Source organism: Rhinolophus hipposideros (genome assembly GCF_964194185.1).
Source record: "Rhinolophus hipposideros genome assembly, chromosome: X".
NCBI classification, from domain to species: Eukaryota; Metazoa; Chordata; class Mammalia; order Chiroptera; family Rhinolophidae; genus Rhinolophus; species Rhinolophus hipposideros.
Genome location: NC_138046.1, coordinates 112349685 through 112374943, shown reverse-complemented (window position 1 = coordinate 112374943; position 25259 = coordinate 112349685). Strand labels below are relative to the sequence as shown.

Here is a 25259-nt window from a genome sequence, read left to right as displayed (position 1 = left end):
AAATAATAAAGAGAGAGAACCAATGTCCTATTTGATCAAGCCTACTGATTTATTTGACATAAAGGTAAAGTAACCAGTATACTTTGTGATATAGAGGGAATGTACGAGTACGAGAATTAAGGTTAAGTACATAAATTTAGAGAGGGGTCAGAAAAAAGAGGGGTTCTGATCTGAACAGAAAGACTCCTGACAACATGGGAATGAAGCAGGTATGTAGAAGATACACTGATGTTTTTTAAAAGAATTACTTAGTAGGGTCTGGATAAAGAGAGCTTTATATAATGAGCATCATAAAAATGTCCCAAATACAGAAAAAAACAGGTATTCATCAAGCTCTTTTTCCTAACACTATTACTATGAAGAATTGGAAACAACCACACTATGTAACTGAGAAATGGTTAAATATTGGGTTGTCATTCAATGAAATATTATATATACATGAAAAGTGATGATTATGAAAACTAGTGAAAGACACTTGGAATTACTAATGAATTTAGAAAGCAATCCAAGCAGTATGGTTTGAATCTCTTTTTCTGTTACTGTGTTTCCCCGAAAATAAGACCTAGCCAAACAGTCAGCTCTAATGTGTCTTTTGGAGCAAAAATTAATATAAGACCCGGTCTTATTTTACTATAAGACTGGGTCTAATATAATATAATACCCGGTCTTATTTTCTATAATGTAAGACTGGGGCTTATATAATATAATACCGGGTCTCATATTAATTTTTACTCCAAAAGACGCATTAGAGCTGATTGTCCGGCTAGGTCTTATTTTCGGGGAAACATGGCAATTTTTGCTCCAAAACACGTCGTAGAGCTGATGGTCCAGCTAGGTCTTATTTTCAGGGAAACGCAGAACTAAAGGAGTAAAGGAGGCTTGAAAGTGAAATTTTTCTGTTGTGCACAAAAATTCCAGTCGAATTAAAATTAAAGCATAAAATCATGAAAGACCTTGAAAGAAAAAAACAGGTTTCTTTTTATATGAACACAGAATGAGGAAGACATAAGCATAAAACTAATGGCAGAAACTATGAATATGGAAGGGTCTGCTTTTAGAGAGCAGTTTGATATATATCAAAGTCCTTTAAATTGTGTGTAATAATAGCATTTGTTACCCTCTCTGTGAGGCATAATATTAAACATTGGGCACAGATTATCTCATGTAATCCTCAAAATTACCCTTTTATGTAAATGTGATTATTTCTATTTTAATGATGAGGAAGTTGAAGTGTTGGAATAGTCCAAACTTCCTAGTTAGGGAGGGAGCCAGAGCATCAAACCCAAGTGATACTTCTCTGGAGCCTGAACTAACTATGCTTGTCTAAGAATTTATCTCCCCAAAATATTTGGGTACATGTGTCCAAATATGTTTATTATAGAATTTATAAGAGCAGAAACTTTTAAAACAACTGAATGCCCAACGATCCATTCCATACAATACAATGCAACTATTAAAAATCATGTTGAACCAGAAAATATTCATGGAAAAATATTTGTGATACTATTGAGATTTCAAAACCACATTTATAGTAAAAGTATAATTTTTAAAAATTGTGTGCATGAAAAGACTAGAAGGATATGCATTATAACATTGAGAATGTTTTTTTGTGTGTTTTGGGAGGATTATAGGCTTCTATGTTTCTTTGAGTTTTCAAGTTTTCCTGCTTTAAACATATTTTATAGTTAAATTAATAAAAGAAAAAAGGAATTTCCTCTAGAAAGATACCGTTAGGGTCCCAACCATTGGACTGTAAGAAATAGATGCTCAGTATGTAAATAGTATTAATGATGCCTGGTGTGCCCCACTTAGCCTAATTTATAGAATGTTTCCTTAACAGATGCCATAACTTGGGAACAATTATTGATCTTACGAGCAGAATCTTGGGTATCTAAAAAAAAAAAAAAAATTACCCATGCAGCTCTTACACTAGCAAACTTCCCTTGTGAATGCTGTGATACATATATGCACAACATCTTAGGAGCATGTGACTGCAAGACGACTCCTGATCCTTCATAGGTCCTTACCATGTCTGTGTGTTCCAAATGCTTCACTTTCTGCATTAAATTTCAATTTTAATATAATATTGATGTATCACTTTGATACTACCAATGTCCTAGACAGACTGATGGAATCAAAGAAATGGAGGCATGGTACTCCCACACAAATAGGGTGCTTTATTACACTACCTTTAATTATCAACTGTCATATAACTTGAAAATACTGAAATGAAATTCATTGATGGGAGGTGGGGATATCCTGTATTACTCAAATGAACCTTGGAATAACAATACAGAGGAAGGGCTAGGAATTATAATGATAATTCCCAAATCAGGCTTCCAGTCCTTGAGAATGGATCAGCTGCTTACTTTTTCAGTGTCACGTCTCATTCCCTGGCATTTTGCCAGGCTCTCTAGTTCTTTCCCACAGTGCACTTCAGGAAGGTAAAATTTCAACTTTTTAACCTGGTGTTTCTTGTTCTTTTTTAGATTGGTGTGCTTAGTTCAAAAACCTGGCTAGTGTCTTTACAATGAAGAAGTGAACTGTTGATATTCATGTTTTAGTTTATAGAACCTTCAGGTTGGAAGTTTAAGCTTTAATATAGAGTGAACATCGTCTCTCTTGGTGCCCAAGTGTGTATTTATCATTGTGTCTATGAACAGGTTCCTGGTATAAATTTACCTGTCAACCAACTGACCTATTTCTTCGCTGCAGTGCTCATTAGTGGTGTTGTACACGAAATTGGACATGGGATAGCAGCTATTAGGTAATAATACTTACCTTTTCCTTTGTACTACATGCAAAAAAGCTTTTCATTTACAAGGGTTTATTACTAAAATCTGCTACATTTGCTATTTTTTCTTTCTGTGGTTATTACCCAATGCATATCCATCATTATTATTTTGCGATACCTTTCTTTTGCAGAGGAGATTTATATATTGATGAATATGTTCAATTAACCATACACGTATCTATAATCTGGGTCTTTCTATCCTTTGCCAGCATGGTTATATATCCTCATGGTACTTCAAGATTTTCATCCAATCCTGAAACCTACCTAATATTTCTATTCATCACTGGGTCAGAATGATAACCTTTGCACTCAAAGCCCACCCACCTGCCTTCTTAGTACTTTCTTTGGCTTATCAGCTGAAATACTTTCCTGCTCTACTCATGGCCTCTGCTAGCCAGAGCAATATCACCAAAAGCTCTGGGTATGTTAACAAATATCATAGTCTATCTAGACACCCAAGTGGAAGATAAGGGAGGATGAGACCTGGGGCCTGCTTCAATTATCATGGCCTCTTGTTGTGACTGCCCAAATGTATCATCATAATTATATCTGAGCATTTTAAAGACTACTAAACTTATAAAATCATTGTGGGGGTGAGTAGAAGTCACACTCCTCTTTACTCCCACTGATAATTATTGTCATAAGGAACACATATACTGATGGGAATGTGTTTTATCCTTTGGGTGTATGGACCGGATAAAAGGTTTTAGATGAGAAGTTTTTATTATTTCTTACTTTCTAGTTGCATGTGAGTAAGAGTCTATTGACTGGCAATAAACCCTCATTTTGACAGAGCATACACTGTTACACAGGTGTGCCATATATTGGTTGAAATGGGTGGCTATTTTTTTTTTTAATCTCTTTCACCTTTGTTTCCACGTTTTTAGCATTGCAGCCTTTAGGGTTTTATAATACATAGAACAGCATTGCTATTAACAGTTTAATAATTCACAGTATGTGAAATAATGTAGGTAATTTTTTTGATAAAATCCCAACTGCCAAGAAAAGGTGAATTTTACAGTAATTTTTCTGTACAGTGGTACCTCAGTTTTTGAACATAATCTGTTCTGGAAGACCATTCGAGTTCTGAAAAGTTCGAAAACCGAGGCATGATTTCCCATAGAAAGTAATGCAAAATGGATTAATCCGTTCTAGACCTTTAAAATCAACCCCCAAAACTGCAAATTTAACAAGAATTTTATTATCTATTGATACCATAGATCCATAAAATTTACGGTGTTCATAAACTGAAATGTTCGTCAACCGAGGTACCACTGTATTTAGTACTAAGTAACAGCACAATATATTCAGGTGATGCTTTTTTTGGGGTAGCTGTGTGGTCTTATGAAGCTATTAAATGTAATTCCATTTTTAGAGAATTACTTGATAAAAAATAGTTCTCCTAAGGACAGTCTGAGCATTATGCATTTTAAAATGTACTTGAACATTAACTCAATAGGAGTACACTTAGATAAACCTTCATTTTTAATAGCTAAGACACCTATATTTAGATAATGTATTTGAATTATATTTTCTACTGTGTCCTCTGAAAATAATTCAGAGTAAATCATAAAAATGTTTTTCATTTAATTTCTCACAGAAATAGTAGGGGTGTCAAAAAAATATATACACACAACTTGTATTCATCTTTTGTTATTGGTATATATTGAGTTTTACAATTTTAATATAGTTTTTTCCTTTCTTAGGTATAACTTTGACTATCCAGAGAGACTTGTTTTTTTAAGCAAGAATTTGAAGTACAGTAGGATGTTTTAAGGTTACATATATTATTAATTTGACAAATGCAATACTAGTAGTAAATTCCTTTTTTTTTTATGTGATTTCTTAGGGAACAAGTTCGATTTAATGGCTTTGGGATTTTTCTCTTCATTATTTATCCTGGAGCATTTGTTGATCTGTTCACCACTCATTTGCAACTTATATCACCAGTCCAGCAACTAAGGATATTTTGTGCAGGTAACAGACTTAAATTTATTTATTCATCTATGTGTTGTTAGTGGTTAGAAAGTACTCACATAACAAATGAAAACATCTCTTTTGATTAATAAATTCAGTTTATAAGATTCTCAGTCAAAGTAGTAGAGCAAAATAGTTTACATTTCCATTTTCTTCATTAAAAAGAACTAAAACCAGCATAAGTTATTTTTAAAAGATTGAAAGTAAAAGGAGCAGAATATACCATGCAAATGTGAACAGAAAATATGACTAAAGCATTAAATGAGACATAGGGGGCCACTTAATGATCATATGGAATATAATCCACAATGAAAATGTAATCATGACTCTTACTGTATCAGGTAACAAACCATCAAAACAAAAATGGAAAAAGCACAAGGAAAAAACCAGATGTAATAAATGAGTCTCATATCTCTTAACACATGACATATAGGTATGAAAAAGTCAATCATCAAAGCTCTTAATAAGACAAAATTCAATAAATATGCTAAACTCTATACTACAATTTCTTTTCAAGTGCCCATGAAACATAAAAATTGTCCAATTTCATTCAAAACCATAATTGCAGTATATTTAAAAATGATAATGAAATGTAGTTTTTCTACAAGGAAAATGCACTGCCTTAGGCAGTTATGAAATAAGAAATGAGGGCCAACCGGGTGGCTCAGGTGGTTGGAGTGCTGTGCTCCTAACCCTGAGGTCGCCAGTTCGAATCCCACATGGGCCAGTGAGCTGCGCTCTCTACTGCTAAGATTGTGAACAACAGCTCTCCCTGGATCCTGAGCAGTGGAGGTTGGCGTGTGCTGCCATGAGTGGCCAGTGGCCAGCGTGGGCTGCTGTGTGCTGCCGCGGGCTGCTGTGAGTGGCTGACCGATGACTGGCGACCGACTGCCTCAGAGCAGGGCAGGGGAGGAGTGCAAGGCTGCTGTGTGCTGCCATGAGCAGCCGGAGGCCATTGTGAGTGTTCGCAGCCTGCAAATCATGAGCTCTGTGAGCGGCTGCGGTGACCAGCTGCCTCAGCCAGGGGGAGCGCAAGGCTTATGGTACCAGCATGGGCCAGGGAGCTGTGTCCTATACAACTAGACTTAGAAACAATGACTTGAACCGGAGTGAGGGAGAGAGGTGGAAGAAAGGGGAATGAAAGTAAATCAGTTAAGCATTCAACTGAAGAAGTGAGGGAAAAAAGTATAAAATAGTTACGAAATTATGTAATTAGTAAGGATATAGGCAGAAGATAATTAGAGAAAAGAAAAATACAACTTTTAAATCCAAGAGTTCTTTGAAGAAAAAGAATGGAAGAAAGCTTCTATAGACAGAATTAGCAGTCAGATTGGGGAATGACAACTGATAAAGAGAAAATTAAAACAATTACAAAAGTGTTCTTTGTTCATCTCTGCAAAGTTTTCAAAAACCTGGATGATTATTTAAAAAATAGCCTAAATAAACCCCAGAGGCAATAGAAAAAACTTTATTTATTTATATATATATATGTATGTATGCATATATATATATATATATATATACACACACACACACACACCCATACAATGGACTAGTTATAATAGGATAAATTAAGAAAGTTGAAGAAGACTGTCCCTGAACCCGAATAGCCACAGCAATCTTGAGAATGAAGAACAAAGCTGGAGGTATCACGCTATCTGACATCAAACTATACTAAAGGCCATAGTAATCAAAACAGCATGATACTGGCATAAAAACAGACATGCAGGTCAGTGGAACAGAATAGAGAGCCCAGAAATAAATGCATGCCTATATGGTCACTTAATCTATGACAAAGAAAGCAAGAATATACAATGAGGTAAAGACATTCAATTCAATAAATGATGTTGGGAAATAGGACGGATACATGCAAAAAAATGAAACTGGACTACCTTACTCCATATACAAGAATAAAGTCAAAATGGATTAAAGACTTAAATGTAAGACCTGAAACCATAAAACTCCTAGAAGAAAACATACGCAATAAACTCTAAGACATTATCCTTAGTAATATTTTTACTGCTACTTCTCCACAGGCAAGGGAAACAAAAGAAAAAATAAACAAAATGGGATTACAGCCAACTAAAAAGTTTTTGCACAGCAAAGGAAACCATCAACAAAACTAAAAGACAGCCTACTGAATGGGAGAAGATACTCGCCAATGATACATCTGATCAGGGGTTAATATCCAAAATCTATTAAAAAAAAAAAAAACTCATACAGCTCAGTACCAAAAAACAAACAATTGAATTAAAAAAATGGGCAGAGGACCTGAATAGATATTTCTCCACAGAGGACATAGATGGCCAATAGACATGAAAAAAAATGCTCAAAGTTACTAATCATCAGAGAAATACAAATTAAAATCACAATGATATATCTGTCACCTCACACCTGTCAGAATGGCCATCATCAATACATCAACAAACAAGTGTTGGTGGGAATGTAGAGAAACGGGAACCCTTGTTCTCTGTTGGTGGGATTGCAAATTGGTGCAGCCACTATGGAAAACTGGCGGTTTCTCAAAAAATTAAAAACAGAGCTACCTTATGGCCCAGCAATTCCACTCCTGGGTATTTATCTGAAGAAATCCAAAACAATTTGAAAAAGATACATTTTTTGGCACCTCCTGTATATACAATGGAATATTACACAACCATAAAAAAGAACGAAATCATACCATTTGCGATAACATGGATGGACTTAAAGTGTATTATACTAAGTGAGCTAAGTCAGACTGAGAAAGACAAATACCATATGATCTCACTTGTGGAATTTAAAGAACAAAATAAAACAGAAACAGACTCAGATGTAGAGAACAAACTGATGGTTACTAGATGGGAAGGGGTTAGAGGCTGGGTGAAAAAGGTGAAGGGATTAAAAAGTATAAACTGGTAGTTACAAAAGTCATGGGGATGTAAAATACAGTATGGGGAATATAGTCAATAATATTGTAAAAACTATGTATAGTGTCAGATGGATACTAGATTTATTGGGGACTCACTCCATAAGTTATATAAATATCTAACCACTATGCCATACACCTGTAACTAATATAAAATAATATTGAATGTCAACTATAATTTTTTTAAAAGTCACAAGGATGTATAGTACAGCATAGGGAACATAGTCAATAATCTAATAATTATGTATAGTGCCAGATGGGGTTATCTGGGTTTATTGGGGTTATCACTTTGTGAGTTATATAAATGTCTAATGACTGTGTCGTTCTGTACACCTAAAACTAATAATATTTTTTAAAGCCCCTGAAAGTTGCATAGGTGGAATTCTTTCAAATCTTGAAGGAAAAGATTTTTCTTTTAAGTTCCAGTTTAGTATAAACTTTCCAGATCACATAGAGAAGGAAACTTAAGATTTTTTAAAAGTCATTATAACAAATAACATCTTTTAAAGTACAAAAAAAACTCTACAGACACGTGGTGTATCTAAAAGAAAGGATGGGGCTGGCCCAGTGGCTTAGATGGTTGGAGCGCTGTGCTCCTGGCGCCGAGGTCGCTGATCGGGTTTCCACATAGGCCAGTGAGTTACCTGCGCCCTCTACAGTTAAGATTGTGAATGGTGGCTCTCCCTGGAGCTGGGTTGCGGTGAGCAGCCGGAGGTGGGCAAGGTGGGCGTGGGGTGCTGTGTGCTGCCAGAGCAGACGGAGAACATTGAGAGGTCATTGTGAGCGGTTGGCAGCCAGCAAGCTGTGAGCTCTGTGAGCGGCTGCCGTGACCAGCTGCCTCAGCCAGGGGGAGCGCAAGGCTTATGGTACCAGCATGGGCCAGGGAGCTGTGTCCTGCACCGCTGGATTGAGAAACGACTGAACTGGAGTGGGGGGAGGCGGAAGAAGGGGGGAAAAAGAAAAAAATATATATTTAAAAAAATAATAAAATAAAGGATGGTTCAACATTAGGAAATCTATTTGAATGTGGTAAACATTATTAACTATTGGGGCGCGGGGGGTAAAAGCCTCACCTCAGCAGATACTGAAACAGGTTCTTAACAAAATTCAACGTCCATTAACGGCGAAAAACCAAAAATCCTTATTAAAGGTAGAAATAGCTGGATACGTCCTAATGATATACCACTTAGAAGCATTCTTATTAAAGGAGAAGACAAGAAATCCCACTATCAACTATCAGCGATACTATTAAATGGTCTGTAAATGTGGGTCAGTGCAATTAAATAAGGGGGGAAAAGCATAAATATTAGGAGGTCTTTTTTCCCAGATACTGTTATACACCTGGGGGTAACAATAAAATCAACAGAAATTAAATACAGCAAAATACAGTAAAGAGTCTGCTTACCGAATTAATTTTCCAAAGGCAATATCTTAGCAGGTAAGTGGAGCAGAGATGTGAGGGCTAGAACGCGCATGAGTGCGTGGAGATGAGCGTGGCGCGCGCTCGCTGGTTAACAGCAAGCGCATGCGCATGGTTCCCTGAGGCGCAGAAGCCCAGAAGCGCATGCGCCAGGCTGCCCGGGCGTCACGACGGCTTCCGTATCTTCCACAATCGCCCGCGCATTTCTCTGGGACTCTCACCTTTCTCCGAAGTTCGTGTTATCCTCAGGTACTCACGCTTTTCTGCCTCAGACTTTTTTTTCCGGGACTTTCTAGTCACCCACTCGCTGTCCAGTAGCCAAAGCCTCTTCAGATCTCTCAGCCATGGCCTCAAACGACGCTGTCTACATCGCCACAGAAAACTCGGAAATGCCTACAGAGACTGTGCAGGTGCACCCTGTGGAGATCTTCCCTGTGGGGACCGTCCCTGTGGAGGACTTCCCTGTGGAGACCGTCCCTGTGGAGGCCTTCCCTGTGGAGACAGTGGCTGTGGAGTCCTTCCCCGTGGAGGCCTTCCCTGTGGAGACAGTGGCTGTGGAGGCCTTCCCTGTGGAGACAGTCGCTGGGGAGACCGTCCCTGGGGAGACCTTCGCTGTGGAGACCGTTCCTGTGGAGGCCTTCCCTGTGGAGTCCTTCTTTATGGAGACCTTCCCTGTGGACACCGTCCCTGTGGACACTGTCCCTGTGGACACCGTCCCTGTGGAGACGGTCCCTGTGGAGACCATGGCCTTGGACACTATTCAGTACGAGAGTATCAGCGGCAGCTGGGTCCACGGTGGCCACCACCATTCGCCTCTGATCTTGCTGCAGCCACTCGTTGTTAAACCCGAAGGGGGCCACGACCAGGAAACTATCATGGTGCAGACAGAGGAAGAAGTGGTGAGCTACTACGAGGCAGACGACCCGCAGGCTAACACCCGCGAGGGCCAGGTAGGCGTCGCGGACAGCCAAGACGAATTCCAGCAGACCCTGGCTTCTCTATCAGCCTCCGCGCCGTCATCAACCTACCGCCACAGCAAGAAGCGCCGCAAAAGAAAGCCCAGCAGTATGAAGAGTTGCACCAGGAGCGAGACCGGGCCGAGAAGCGGCGGTTCTGAGGCGAGCGGCACTAAGTGGGTGCAGAAGCAGGTGCAGATCAAAACCCTGGAGGGTGCGTTTTCCGTTACCATGTGGTCACCAAGCAATAATAATGACCGTGAGGTAGAAGCACAGGTTGAGGACAGCTCATCATCTCCTGATTATTCGGAGTACCTGACAGGAAAGAAATTTCCTCCTGAAGGAATACCTGGCGTTGACCTCTCAGATCCAAAGCAGCTGGCAGAGTTTGCTAAATTTAAGCAAAAGAAACCCAAAGATGATGATGTTCCAAAACCAGTGGCTTGCCCTCATATGGGCTGCACAAAGATGTTCAGGGATAGCGGTGCTATGAGAAAGCATCTGCATATCCATGGTCCCAGAGTCCATATATGCGCAGAATGTGGCAAAGCTTTTGTCGAGGCCTCAAAGCTAAAACGGCATCAACTGGTCCATAGTGGAGAGAAACCCTTTCAGTGCACGTTTGTAGGTTGCGGAAAACGCTTTTCCCTGGATTTCAATTTGCGTACCCATGAGCGAATCCATACCGGGGATAAGCCCTTCATGTGCCCCTTTGGTGGTTGTGATAGGAGGTTTGCTCAATCAACTAACCTGAAAACTCATATGTTAACACATGCTAAGAATAAAAATAGCCAGTGAAAAGGAGAGAAGACCCTTCTCAAACTAGGGAAGGTTCTTCCAGGAGTGTAATTGGAAATAAATATGCCTCTTTCTTGTATATTGTTTCTAGAAAATAATTTTTTTGATTCCTAAATATCTAAAGGGTCATGTTTTGCTAGAGTAGTAAAAATAAAATGTTAAAAAAAGTTAAAAGGTAGAAAAATATGTATATATATATTAAATTACATTGTTAAGGAGCTTTATCTTGTTCTGTAAAACATGGTGTTTTTTGATCCCAACAGGAGGATAATTCATGAACCTTACATCAAAAGACTGTTCTTTATAATATAAACTGTGCTAAAAATGAGATTTCTTTTTGTATTCAAGTTCACCTGTTGCTTATAAATTTTAAAAGTTCTGTATTTTCCAAATGTTCATATTTATACTTTTAGTAATTTTATGTGTGTTTTTTCTGGAGATTGATAACTTTGCTATAGATTTTCTTTAGAAAAGTAAACACTTAAGTGCATACAAGTATTTTCCTGTTTAAAAAAAGGTTATATAGGTTTTGTTTGCTATCTTAATTTTGGTTGTATTTTTTGATGTTAACACATTTTGCATAACTATATTTTAGCTTTTAATTATGTAGTATTGAGTATTAAATGTAATTTAATAGTATTAGTCAATTTAAGCCTATTTTAGTCATTTTATTTCCTCCAAATACTGTTAGGTACTGTTTAGTGTAATTTCTTTGCCTGTTTAGAGTCGTGCTCAGTTGTAGTTGTAATTGTTTATACATTGTACATTTTACAATGTATTTTGCATTATACAAAGTACATTTTAACACTCAATATGTACAACTCGTTTAATAGAAAAAGCAAAAATAAAATACGTGTTCTAAAGAGAAAATAACTTGCCTGTATAAATACCATAGAAAATACAGAAAATAGGGAGGGTGCTACTGGCGTCTGGGGGATAGGGGGCAGGGATGCTGCTAAACATCTTGTAATGTACAAGACAGTCCCCCACAACAAAAAATTATCTGCCCCAAAATGCCAATATGAGAAACCCTGTTCTAGGGGAAGTAAAAACTAACAAAAATTGCATTGATGTACTTATAAACAAATCATTAATGGACAAGAGGTTGTTAAAATAAAGGAAATGTGTATTCTACCACACTCATTGCCACTTAGCCATCATGGGCAAATCTGGACTCTAGAGGGGTGATCTGGTACCAGCTGCATCCCTGACAAGAGATAGGAGGCTGCCCAGAGAGTCAAGGAATCCGTGCTGCTGTGTGCCCTCCTAACTACGGTTTGGATGGGAAGAGCCATAGTTGTGTGGTGGTATCATTCTGAGAGAGTGAGGGTGCAAGCATTTAGGCCATCCTGGTGGGCTGTTCCATCCTGAGTTGTGGAGGAGCTGAATTCAGCACATGGTAATGGTAATAAATTGAATCAGTGGGGATGGATTATTTTGTGAAATTGTGTTGGGACTAGCAACTTGTCAGGGGTGGGAGGGGATAAGAGGGTTATAGCTGTATTCCTAAATTAGTTCCATTAAATTCTAGTGGGTCAAAGAGTCAGTGGGGTTTTTTGTTTTGTTTTAACTTTGTTTTTTACATGAAGCTATGAAAGCAATACAAGAAAACACGGGTATCTTCTATAATCTTGAACTGGGAATGGTTTAATACAAGTGAACCATTTGACCACACCAGAATTTAAAATGTCTGCATAGGCAAAACTATAAACAAAGCCAAACAATACACTGGAGGAAAAAATTGTAATACCTCTTACAAAAGACCAAGTTCCTCAATGCATATATTGCAAATAATAATACATACAAATCAGTAAAACAAAACAAAAACAACCCAGTCAAAAAACATAAATAGGGAATGATGGAAATAGTTTTTGGACAAAGGAAATAGAAATAGCCTTTTAATAAACATGGAAAATGTACAGGCTTACTCATAATTAAAAAAATAGAAATTAAGACAGATTTTACTTTTCACTTAGCAGATGGCAGTCTAAAATTATGATAGCATCCAGCATTGTTTAGAAGGTGAGGAAACATGCCAGTTATGAGAACATAAGTTAATGCAGGAGCATTGGAAGTCAATTTTAATGCACATATTTTTTGATCCAACAATTCCATTTCTATGTAATTAGATGCATAACAATATGGGCCAAGCTGTTTGTTGCAGCATGATATGAAAAAGTTAAAACAGCCTAAGTGATCATGAGTTTGGAACCTCATAAAAAGTCAATATGTTTTTTTAAAAAATGAGGTACTCTGTAGTGGATATAAGAAATGGGATAGATATGAAATGTACAGATACCATAGGTACAAATCCAAAATATATAAATGAAAAAGCAAAATATAGTTTTTGATAAATTATGTGATACCATTGGTGTTTTTAAAAGGTCTGTGTATAGAACAGAAAAGATTGTTTATCGATATCTCCTAGACTAGACTTGCTCTGGATATTTTTGCAATTTAACTACTTACAACACCTCGGGGAAGGGGTGGCATCTTAATGCAAATATAGTACATGGAACATGTATTATTAGCTAGGTATCTGGCTGCTGTAATAGCTGAAAATAACAGGCTTAAACGCTCATAAAACATTCCAAATTTAAGTAGTTCAGCATTGATGTAATTTTGTGATTTGAAGGACTCAGGCCTTTTCTGCCTTGTTAGCTGTACTAGTATTTCCAACATGCTGCTTCTATGTTATAGACTCAGGTTTAGTTCCATCACATATCCTGTTTCCCTGAAAATTAAGACCTAATTGGAAAATAAGGCCTAGCATGATTTTTCAAAATGACATCCCCTGAACATAAGCCCTAATGCGTCTTTTGGGGAAACACAGTATCTATATGCCAGCCAGTAAGGGCAGAGATATCACCATGACTTCCACTCATCCTATTGGCCAAAACAGTCATATGTCCATAGTCAGCTCCCTGAGAGTCTGGGAAATGTGTTTAGCTTACATTTCAGTCATTATAGAACACTGGTTCTCTATCACTGATGCTATCACCCTCCTGGCAATGTTTGGAATGGGGGGCATTTTTTGGTGGTCTCAGTGACTGGAGAGCACTAAAGGCATTTAGTAGATGGAGCCAGGAATGCTAAGTATCCTGTTATACAAGGGACAGACTTGCACAACCAAGAATCGCACTGCTCAGAGTGCTAGTAGTGCCCCCACGCTGCTTAGTGAGAAAAATTGTAGTAAAAGAAAGGAAAGATAGGGATGGGGGAGGGGTTACATAGTGTGCCAGTGTATGTTTAACACCTGCCTCTGGAGGCGATGTAGCATTCGCTGGTTTCTGGCTTGTAAATATGTACTCTTACCATGACCAATTTCAAGGTGCCAACCCGAAGTCCCTGAAGGAAGAATTGGTAAGGTTTTGGCAAGCAGTAGGAGTACGCTCCAGCACACCACTGGGTTCATCACCTAACCATCTCTGTATATATGGTAGAGATGGCAATAATCTGATATGATGTAAGATACATCATCTACTTGGTCCACCAATACTACTCTCCATAATACTTTAATTCTTCAATCTCTTTTCCAAATACCTTTTAGATTTCCATACCCCAGTTCAGCAAGAATGTTTTTTATTTCACCTTAGCTTTTATTTGAATAGTTCTGAAGTTCCTTTCAAAGATCACAGGTATGTTTATATTAATAATGTATACATTTTCTGAAAAGAGGGTAGAGTAAGTAAAATTTCCTATTTGTGTTATATACCAGAGTGCCAAAAAGTATACACATGACTTGTATTCATTTTCTGTTATCGTTTTAATTACAATTTTAATACAGCTTTTTCCTTTCTTAAAATGTGTTTACTTTTTTGGCACCCTCTATATATCAGAGGTATAGAATATAGATTTTATTCATGTTAAATCATATTAGCATATGGTCTTCCTAATGTATTAACAAGCTTATTTTACATTGTAATATCCGAAATGGAAGAGGCCTCTAACTAAACATCTGTGTGCTGTACTAGTAAGTACGTTTATCTGCCTCACAGCTTCTTCTGGTTACTTTACTGATTTATCAGAATGCCCAGGTGTTATGAAGTCCAAATACCTATATCATTCCTGCCCCTGTCTGAGCTTATTCCTTTTTTCTCTTTTCAGGTATCTGGCATAATTTTGTCCTTGCACTCCTGGGTATTTTAGCTCTTGTTCTCCTCCCTGTAATTCTCTTGCCCTTTTACTACACTGGAGTCGGGGTGCTTATCACTGAAGTTGCTGAGGTAAATAATGGATTACTTGGACATTTTTTCACCAGATTTTGTGATGTTACACTTAACATTTTATGTCAGGAACTTATGTTCAAGTTCTTACATACAGAAAGTTCAGTTTCTCCTGAAGACATTATTGGTGATCCTTTCACATTGAACAAATAGTTATGTGAACACATTGGCTTTTTACAAATACTGAAAATTGTCTCTGTTCTGAGTTACAAAAATAGTATCAGATTTTCTACCTGTAGTTTGTTGATTAAATGCATCATTTACCTTTACTGTTTATTTTTATACTCTGCTTTTAAGTCAAATGTCTACTCTTAAGAAGTAAGGAATATGAAACCTAAGCTAGCCAGCCAGAGCATTTGGTGGGAACTTGTTTTCAACTCTATTTCACTCTCTTTGACAAAAAAGCGAAAAAAAAACAACTGTGATGGTATCAAGTCTTCTATTCAGACTTAGGGAAGAGGAAAATTACCTTTGTGAACATCTGGCTCAAATAGTCATTGTGCTGACAATATTGTCTGCATGTTTGTCACTGTTTCAAACTAAGGACTCATTTTACAACGTTACCCACAGAGGATATAGGAAAATGAAGGCATTCTGATGACTATTTTCACACAAAAAATTTAATTAGCAGTTTGTGAAAAACTGTCATTTTAGTCTTAACAGTTGGCAAGTGGGTTTTTTGGGTTTTTTTTTCCAATTGCAAAAAATTCAAATTCTTGGAGAAGCAGGAAAAGTAACTATAATTCTTGGGTTTTCTTTTGTTAATTTTCTAGGACTATACATCTTGGATTCAAAGCTGGATTATTTTCTGTATTCAAAATATCCTACTTAATCAATTCAGTGTCTTTAACTGTTTTTACTCAGATTAATCATAGCTTGTCTTCTGATTAGTTTATCTGATTTGATTCTGCCCTCTTCCCAAGGACTCACCTGCCATTGGACCCAGAGGCCTTTTTGTGGGAGACCTTGTGACCCATCTGCAGGATTGTCCTGTTACTAATGTACAGGATTGGAATGAATGTCTAGATACCATCGCCTATGAACCTCAAATTGGTTACTGCATAAGTGCATCAACTTTACAGCAGTTAAGCTTCCCCGTGAGAGGTATGTATATTTCCTCAGTATAATATAATGCTTCAAGCAGCAGTACTTGCCATTCACCAATTCTTAAATTATGTCTATAGATTTACTTTGTTCTAATTTCTTTAAAACAAATCAGCTAAGTAATAATAGGCCCAAACTAGTAAACATTCTTGGTAAGTTGAATACTAAAATGTATGTTTCCTTTATTACATATTATTGTTTAACTTTTAATTTCATAATATCATATTTGATTTTCAGGACTCTAGTATCTAATTCTTTCTGCATTCGAAAAGAAAAAAATTGTGTTATATCAGCACGACCATAACCAATTAACTACATTTCAGTAATTAAATACCCCTGTGCTATATGGATGGTGGTGTGTCCAAAGCTATTTGGGGTAGAGTTATTTTATGTGGCAGTCATCCAGAGGAAGTCATCTTGGATTCTGAAAATACCCTCTGAAGTCAGATCTGTTGTTCCGTGTAGCAAGGGGCAGGATGAAGCACGTTTATTCTCAGAAGCTACCAAATTTATTTTGAGTTCTTTCAGCTCTGAGAAATCAGCTTCCCAGCTCTTTATACAAAATTATGGGGGCACAAATTAGTGAAAGTGTTGGAAAATACAAATTATGCTCACAGACTATATCTTTAAGTCAAGATGTGCTGGATACTTGTCCACATGTATTGGTTAGGAGATATGATTAATAATCAAGAATAACTTTACTGAAGTACTGTATACAACAATGGCAAAGCAGTAAGAACTGATTTTTAAAACTTTTTTTCAAATGTAATTTTTCATGTATAACCCATTTTTAAGAACTTTTATTATAAAAAGTTTTCAGACTTACATAAAAGTCAATAGAGTAATATCAATGAAACCTCACGCATCCTTCTCCCAGCTTCAGTAATTATCAACATTTTGCCAATTATTTTCATCCAATCAGCTCACTTTTGGGGGGAGTACTTTAAAGTACATCCCAGGCATCCTGTCATTTCATCCATAAACTTCAGTCTGTCTTTAATAGATGGTGCTTAAAACATGACAGTACTGTTATCACACCTAACAAAATCAATAGTAATTCCTAATATCTATGTGGTTTTCCCCCAACCTTTTTTTTCTTTTCTTTTCTTTTCTTTTTTTTTTTTTTTGCTGGCTGCTTGTTTATTTGGTGCAAGGCACACTGTTATGGGATGTCAGGAAGGCTCACATGTGGCTTGGATAGTAAAGAGTGAAGCTCTCTCAAGTTCCTTTTTTTTTTTTTTTTTTGGTGTTTTGATTTAAAGGAACCCAATTTCTACTTGTTGCAGCCTGCCTAGGCTATAGGGTGGGGTGGGGTGGGATGGGAGAGGTGTGGGGAAGGGGTGGGCTCAAAAGAACCTAGCACCGCTGGAAGTCTGGTGGTTGATGGGGGCCTGGCTTGGCTTTGCTGGGCTGGCCACCAGGCTGTTTCCTTGTGGCTTCCCCAGCCAGGTCACAGGTGGTCATGCTGCTGAAGGCCTGGGGAGATTGCAAGTGCTCTGGGGATTCCAACACTGTGGCCGTGAATGGCAGAGTGGACTTCCTGAAAAAGAAGTTCACCCAGGAGTGACCCGGGTCAGCCCTGGAGAGACTAGGGTAGTGGGGAATGGCTTCCCCAGGGGACTCGGCACTTCCACAGGCAGGAGCTGTTACTGGTAGTGGAACCCAGGCGGAGCCAGTAGTTGTCGTGGGTGGCCACAAGCGAGCCGCTGGAGGCGACAGCTGCCATGCTCTTGTTTGTGAGCTGCTGGAAACCTCGGCAGCGACCCCTTCGCAAATGAACAAGAGTCCCTAAACGGTTTTTTTAATGGTTTGTTTGTTTGTTTCGGTTGTCTTTTAAGTCGCTTAGCTTGTAACAATTCCCCCTGACTTTTTTTTTTTTAATATCACTTGTTGAAGAACCCGAGTCATTTGTCAGATTTCCCATATCTTGTATTTGTCCGATTACTATATCTTATCCTCATGGTGTCAGTAACATGTTCAGACGTCCCCTGTAATTTTCTGTAAACGATAATTAGGTCTAGCAGCTTGATTAGATTCAGGATCTATTTTGGGGGGGGAGGGGATCAAAAATACTTACAGGTAGCACTCAGTACTTCCTATCGCATCATGTCAGAAGGCACACAGTGTCTTCATGTCCCTCGTGGTGATGTGAAGATTGTTCAGTGGGCTAACCCGATTCTTTGAGGTTGAAATACTTGTAAATTTTTCCTACTATCAAGAGCCACTTACCATCTTACAAAACTTTTCAGATGACAGAAGGTTGGTATGTAACCCACAATGTGGTGTTCTCTAAGAGAAATAATCCATTATTGCGTATTTCTTAGGTCCTTTATCATTTTCCTCCAGTCTCTCTATATTTGGTATCATCTGTATTGAATTACAAAAGCCAAAATGACACAATAATCAAATAAATAAAGCTCTCTCTAACAAGATGTTTTATATAGGACATCTGTATTTTACATGGTTAAGGTTTTGTCCTTTTCCTGTTGGAATAGAACTCAAAGTTTTCCTTAAAATACTCTGAAACTCTTTCCATATTAACTTTTTTAATATTTCACTCTTATAGGTCATATGTTATATTTCGGAAGTATTTGTTGAAAAACTTAAACCAGATATTACTCTTCCACACTAATAATAAATCAATCCCAAAATAATAATTCTTCAATATCTATTTAATCTCCTTAGAAGCAACATGTATTACAATTCATGTTGATATTACATGACTATATGATAAAACTGTACCTCTAACCATTTTTATTTTTTTAAAGATTTTTATTGGGGAAGGGGAACAGGACTTTATTGGGGAACAGTGTGTATTTCCAGGACTTTTTTCCAAGTCAAGTTGCTGTCCTTCCAATCTTAACTTGTGGAGGGTGCTGCTCAGCTGAACCGGCAACCTTGTGGTTGAGAGGACGCGCTCCAGCTGAGCCATCCGGGAGCTCAGCGGCGGCTCAGCTCAAGGTGCCGTGTTCAATCTTAGTTGCACGGGGCGCTGCCCACCATCCCTTGTGGGAGTGGAGGAGTTGAACTGGCAACCTTGTGGTTGAGAGCCCACTGGCCCATGTGGGAATCGAACCGGCAGCCTTTGGAGTTAGGAGCACGGAGCTCCAACCACCAGAGCCACCGGCTCTGGGCCGGCCCCCCTCTAACCATTTTTAAATGAGTACATGTACTTAGTCAGTTTACAGGAATCTTAATGACAGTAAATATAATTGGAAATATATACTAGATTAATTTTAATGGCACACGTGACCACTGGGGCTGTTGACATTTAAGAAAGTTATGGGTTAATAATATTTTACATGTATGTAAGTACCCTTTTTTTCTTCATTATGAATGGAGGGGAAAGATAGAGCTAAATATGGTAATACAAAAGGGCTAATGATACAAAGGTGATTCGTATTCAATTTAGAGTGGAATTCAGTATACATAATTAAAATTCTAGGAATAACACCACTTCAAAACAATAAAGCCACCTTGGAAAGACCTGACTCTGGGAATGCTCATAAGCTGTCCCAAGCAATCATTTCTACCTCCTATTTTATACCTTGACACCCCCCCCCCCAGGTATATTATTAAATTTTTGAAGATATTCCCTAATATATTAATTAAGGTATTAACTAAGCAGATTCGATGTTCTCCTTACAATATTAACAGGTAGATTTCTGGCAAATTAGAAAAATGTGGTTAATCTATCTGAAATGACTGTACATTTTATGAAATTGTTGGGACCTGCTTTTTTCTTCTGTTAATCTTTTCCTTTTTGATTTTTAAACATTAACCTGCTAAACTAGGAATATCACCAACAGAGCCAAGGCTGGTTTAATTGCACCTCTGTTCTTGGTGCATGGGGCAAACCTAAATAGCTTGTCCCATACACTTCTTGGAGACTGAATGACCTTTCCAGGAAGCCCCCAAAAGGACACTGGTTGAGGACCTAGAGCCCTTTACACCTAGAATAGATATCTGGTCTCATTCCTGGTCAGAACAAAAAGCAAAAACTTTTCCCCATTCACTTTCAAGCCTCTACTTTTAGATTGCTGGGTGTCTATATGCCACTTAGTGATTTGAATGGAATCAAAAGTTACAGAGAAGAACTAGTCTGACTCTTTGGGGGCGGGATTATTTTCCTAACAAGTAGCTTGCATCCACTCCTTAGTTTGAGAGAACATTCTTCGTTTCATATCATTTTATATATGCATAGAGCAGAATTCCTTTTTTCTATTCTGAAAGCATTATCTTGTGTAATGAAGGCTGTACTAAGCAAGTGTAGCATTTGAACTACATTCTAAGGAGCACAAGATTGAAGGCAACTGCTCCCAAAATGAAGCTGTGAGACCAGACTTAGGCATTCCCCTTTAACAGCCTGTGTTCCTATTACGAGGAGGTGAGGGTATATGCCTGTAACTACATGGCAGCAGGAATATTGTCCTGTCTCACATATCTTTAATGAAAGTGAGAAAAGACACTTCCCAATCTAGTTTAAGATAATAAAAGGAAAACTACAGGAATCATTTCCACGTATTTTTAGTGCCCAGATTGTTTTTATGCCTAAATTTTTTGTAATGTTTGGAAGAAAGGTATCTGTTTTCCCCATTGTGAACATCAAGTTGTAATCCACTGTTTGTTTCTTTGCGATCCTAAATTAAAGACAAAGAGAGTTTATCATTCTTACTTGTAAACTACTTTTTACTAGGCAATGCCGGTAGAAAGTCTGTCGCACTAAGAATAAATAGGCTTGCCTCCTTGTGTTGGAGCTCTAACTACATTTATATATTTAATAAGCTAGGGTAAGAAAATTGTTCAGTTTGTTTCAGTGATATAGAAAGTAGTAGGGACTATGAACTATAGATTGAAAAAGTCTCTTCTTTCCAGCCTTATTCCAAAATCGCCTCTGGTCTAGACCATCCTTTGAAGACTAGACTATTTCTATGACTATCGTAAGTCCCATCTTAGAGTACCTTCAGACTATGCAGGTTCTCCCTGTAGTAGAATCATGGAACTGATCTGGTCTTAAATTTAATTGTCTCCCAGACCAAGGAGATTTAAGGGACAACTTTAATCTTCAGTTTAACTTGAGTTAAATTGAACCGGTGAGTGCCTCTGGGACCTCCCGTTGCAGTCTGGAATTCTCCTTTCAAAGTGGAATTGGATTGGCCTCTCATGCTTGATGGAAGTACACTAATGTGAATATTGTCTATGGTGTCCTTATCTTATAGGCTAAGAATTGAATCACAGAAATTGGTCGAGCAATTTGTTCTTGAATGTGACCCAGTAGAAAAGATTATAAAATAAAATAGTTTTTAAACCTACAACTTTTAAAAATTGGTAAACAGAAATATCGAGTTTACTTCTCCCATGGTAACAAAATATTTAACTTTTTATTGGAAAATTCTGTGTGTCAGGAGGTACTTAATCTTGTCAGGACAGCCACAGCCGTGGATTTATCTTTCGGTTGAAATAATCATTATAGGAAGAAGCCATTACCCAGAGGTTGAAAATTGGTGGTAGCCTAAAGCCAAATCCAGCCTCAACAGATGTATCTGGTTTGGCTTGCACTGTATTTTATAACATTTTAATTGGCTGCCAATATTTAAGATTCAAGAGGTTTTACATGAAGGTCCAGATTTCTGATTTCTCTTGGAATAAAATGGCCGATGTGTCAAATCTGGGTCCCAAGTTGAGTGCCCTGGCGGGTAACCCCTTAGAACAGGAGCTATATTTTCTAATTACTCACAGTCCCCATCACTTCCTATTTTTTCCACGTGCTATCCACTTCATTTAATTGGTACTTCATTTATTTGGTACTTGGCCTCTTTAAGCATTTGTGTCATCAGACATACTGTATCAGCAGTGATAAATTCTTGACTTTCATTCTGTATTATTGTATACAATCCTCCAAGAAAAGTTAGTGATCAAGCATCAGATGTAAATTTTTAAAACTAATTATGAATACAAAGGGAAGTGGTATCATTTAAGTGTTCAGTGTATATTGAGTTATCCACCTTATGTAAGATGCTGAGAAACCTTTCCTTCAAGGACCTCACAGTCTAGTCATAGAAACAGACTATGCCCATATTATTACAGAACAAGGTTAAATGTAAGTAATCACCAGAAACATTGGGAGTTGTGGAAGTTGGTGGCAGTCAGTCTTGACTGAGAAGATGAGGGCAGGTTTCATAGCAGCCACCCTTGAGTCGGTCCTCATCAGTGAATTTAATTTCAAGAGGCCAAGATAGAAAGGAGCCTCAGTACCATAGACTAGAAGATGCTCAAGGAACTGCTAGTCATTTGGCTCAGCAAGAGAATAGTATACGATAAGGTGGTAAAAAGTGGTAAGTCTTTAAGTTTTAGGCTATAAAGTTGAGACTTTATTTGGGAGCAGTGCAGAGTCTTTTGAAATGTTAGATTAGCGGAGTTATATTCTCACAGTTCTACACTGGCAGGTTAATCTGAAGCATTCGGTGTGTAGGACAGGTTTGCATGTGCCAGCTAGGTGGTGAGCAAACAAACCCGTTAGCATTTGTTTCAGATGGGCCATGTGAGAAGGAATTAGAGTCTGCACTCAAGTGGGAATGGGTAAGGAGAAGAATTATGAGGAGGTAAATATTGGTGGGACTTAGCAACTGATCAAAGAGAACACAGGATTTTAGCCTGGATTGATTTTTTTTTTTTAATTCTGAACTTTTTACCTTATCTTTATCATTAGGGCTGGCGAGTGATTATAGGCACAGGTTTGTCAGTGCCATTAGATATTCAGTTTGCTTTCATATTTTCAATATGACTTGTTGCACAAAATTTAAATACCTATTGTTTTGATAAGAAAACCACCCATGTAGCCAGCCAACCAATGCAGAGGAGAAATTGATGCATTGGTTAGTTTGCTTCACCTCTGTTTTGTTCTTCACTTTGTGTTAGCCAAGGAGAGAGCAGCAGTGGCTAGGTAAGATTTCATGTGGCCAAAACAAGATGTCTCCCTCAAATAACCTAGTAAAAAAAAAAAAAAAAAAAAACTTTAAAAACAAATATCTATGGCTGAAATACCAGTCCTTATAAAATCACAATGCATATCAACTAACATTTTCATGCTAGTGCTTCTGAAGACACTCTAGTAATAGAAAAACTTTTTGTAGTACTGGAAAACATACTCTTTTGTTTTTGTAGTAGTGTAATAAATTTGCTCTGGAGTTTGTCTTTCTCAGCACACATCTGAGTAGGGTAGTATGAATAAGATTCTAAGTTTAATTGGTCCTTGCCATACATCAAGTTATGCTGTACAATTTTGATCTGCTGAATGCAGGAAACCTTCCAAAATAAGTGCATGGAAATCATTTTTTGTCCCACTTGTATCAGTGATTTAGCTTCCTTATTCTGCCCCTGGTATTAGTGAAGCAGTGTTGCAGAAAAATGGCGAGGACCGAAAGACTCAAGCGGCATGCAGAGATCAGGGAGAACACATCTTTATTACGCCGGTGGGCTCAGTGGGATTGTTCCCAAAGACTGAACACTTACCGGGGTCGGGCGCTTTGTTTTATAGGGTTAGGCCTCGGGGTTTGGGGGATTTGCGCCATTGCTATTGAGACGCTAGGGATTGGTTAAATCTGGCCAGGTGCTGGGGAGGTCTGTCCCTAACAGCTGTGATGTTCAACATTGTTTTGACGGGAAAGCCTCTTAACTGCTGTGTTTGCAGGAAATTGCTCCAATAAGGTATCGAAGGAGGAGGGAGATGGAAGCTCCTAGTGGCGGTGCCCGCTGGAAAAAAACGTCCCAACAGCAGTCTACCGAAGAACTTTAAAAAATAAATGAATAGTAGGAATAAACAATTGTCCTGTTTTTTTGTCCTCCAAAAATGATAACTGGATTATTGCTCTGCAGGCAAATGTGTGCACACCTATGGGGGCAAATTGGGCTGCCCTGGTTGTGTGAGGAAGCCCCAAGGTAAGCCTGGAGGTCAAATAGGTATTTGATATAATAGGGATTTCCTGAGGCATCCTCTGGTCCATTGTTTGCTAACACCACAGCTCAGGAGCTCAATAGTGATACTGGATCAGTGGCATTAGGACAGCTAATAGTGGCTCATTAAATATTTGTGCTTGACCAGCTGGAGTTTTTAGAAAATATACTGAAACTCTGGAGCTCCAGCTTTATGAGTGAGTAAGTTTATATGAAGACAGCCAACCTAGGGTAAATGTTGCTTCTTGATTTCAAATTGAACATAATATCTTTATAATGTAAAATGGAATTGCAGTGAGTAGCCATCAAGCTGAACTCTGAATTAAACAGTTGTTTCTGAATTCATATGCGTTTTACTTACCATTTTTGTCTTGAAAGCAAAATTTTTATTACAAATGTACTTGTATATAACAGTTTAATGAACGATTTCTCTTTAGCATATAAACGGCTAGATGGTTCGACTGAATGCTGTAACAATCAAAGCCTCACAGATGTGTGCTTTTCCTACAGAAATAATTTTAATAAGCGTTTGGTAAGTTGTCCCTAAAAGCAATCTTGCTTGTCTGACATAATCATTATAAAATAAGCAGTAGAACTAAAATGGTATCTATGAAAACTTCCCATTTGCTTTGTATCAGTTTATTAAAATCGCTACATTTCACATATCACATTTCATCTAAGAATCTTTAAAAATTTATGGTGGTAATATCTTATTTGACCAAAGTGGAATGAATACTTGAATCTAATTTATAGTAGGTGCACATAAATGGTATTTATTTTTTGTGAACTTCTTTCCTGATATGCTAGGTGACATGAAAGATAGTGAAGGACTGTAACTTGGTGTTTTCTTGTTAATAAGTCATTTTTAGTATTGACTAATTAATATTTTATTCATAGCATACATGTCTACCTGCACGGAAAGCAATTGAAGCCACCCAGGTTTGTAGAACCAATAAAGATTGTAAAAAGAGCTCAAGTTCAAGTTTCTGCATAATACCTTCTTTGGAAACTCATACTCGCTTAATAAAAGTGAAACACCCACCTCAAATTGATATGTTATACGTAGGACATCCACTGCACCTTCACTATACAGGTGGGTATTATTGTGGTAGACCCTCAGAAAATC

At 37.8% G+C, this 25259-nt stretch overlaps 2 protein-coding genes and 1 pseudogene across 4 annotated transcripts in view; 2 read left to right on the top strand and 1 right to left on the bottom strand.

Annotated features, from left to right (window-relative positions):
* The window catches only part of MBTPS2 (membrane bound transcription factor peptidase, site 2), a 42987-nt gene that overhangs the window by 7458 nt on the left and 10270 nt on the right, over positions 1 to 25259 (top strand). For both annotated transcript variants that reach the window (XM_081042574.1, XM_081042575.1), the window contains exons 4-9: positions 2664 to 2767; positions 4644 to 4771; positions 14958 to 15076; positions 16000 to 16180; positions 24571 to 24665; positions 25031 to 25226. In XM_081042574.1, the coding sequence (XP_080898700.1) occupies positions 2664 to 2767; positions 4644 to 4771; positions 14958 to 15076; positions 16000 to 16180; positions 24571 to 24665; positions 25031 to 25226 (823 nt within the window). The remainder of the gene's footprint in view (positions 1 to 2663; positions 2768 to 4643; positions 4772 to 14957; positions 15077 to 15999; positions 16181 to 24570; positions 24666 to 25030; positions 25227 to 25259) is intronic.
* YY2 (YY2 transcription factor) lies at positions 8705 to 10990 on the top strand. Its single transcript, XM_081042576.1, has one exon. The coding sequence runs from the start codon at positions 9441 to 9443 to the stop codon at positions 10848 to 10850; it is 1410 nt and encodes a 469-aa protein (XP_080898702.1). The 5' UTR covers positions 8705 to 9440; the 3' UTR covers positions 10851 to 10990.
* On the bottom strand, positions 17641 to 18035 carry LOC308494686 (pancreatic progenitor cell differentiation and proliferation factor-like; annotated as a pseudogene). The gene has a single exon. The product of its transcript is annotated as a pancreatic progenitor cell differentiation and proliferation factor-like (transcript).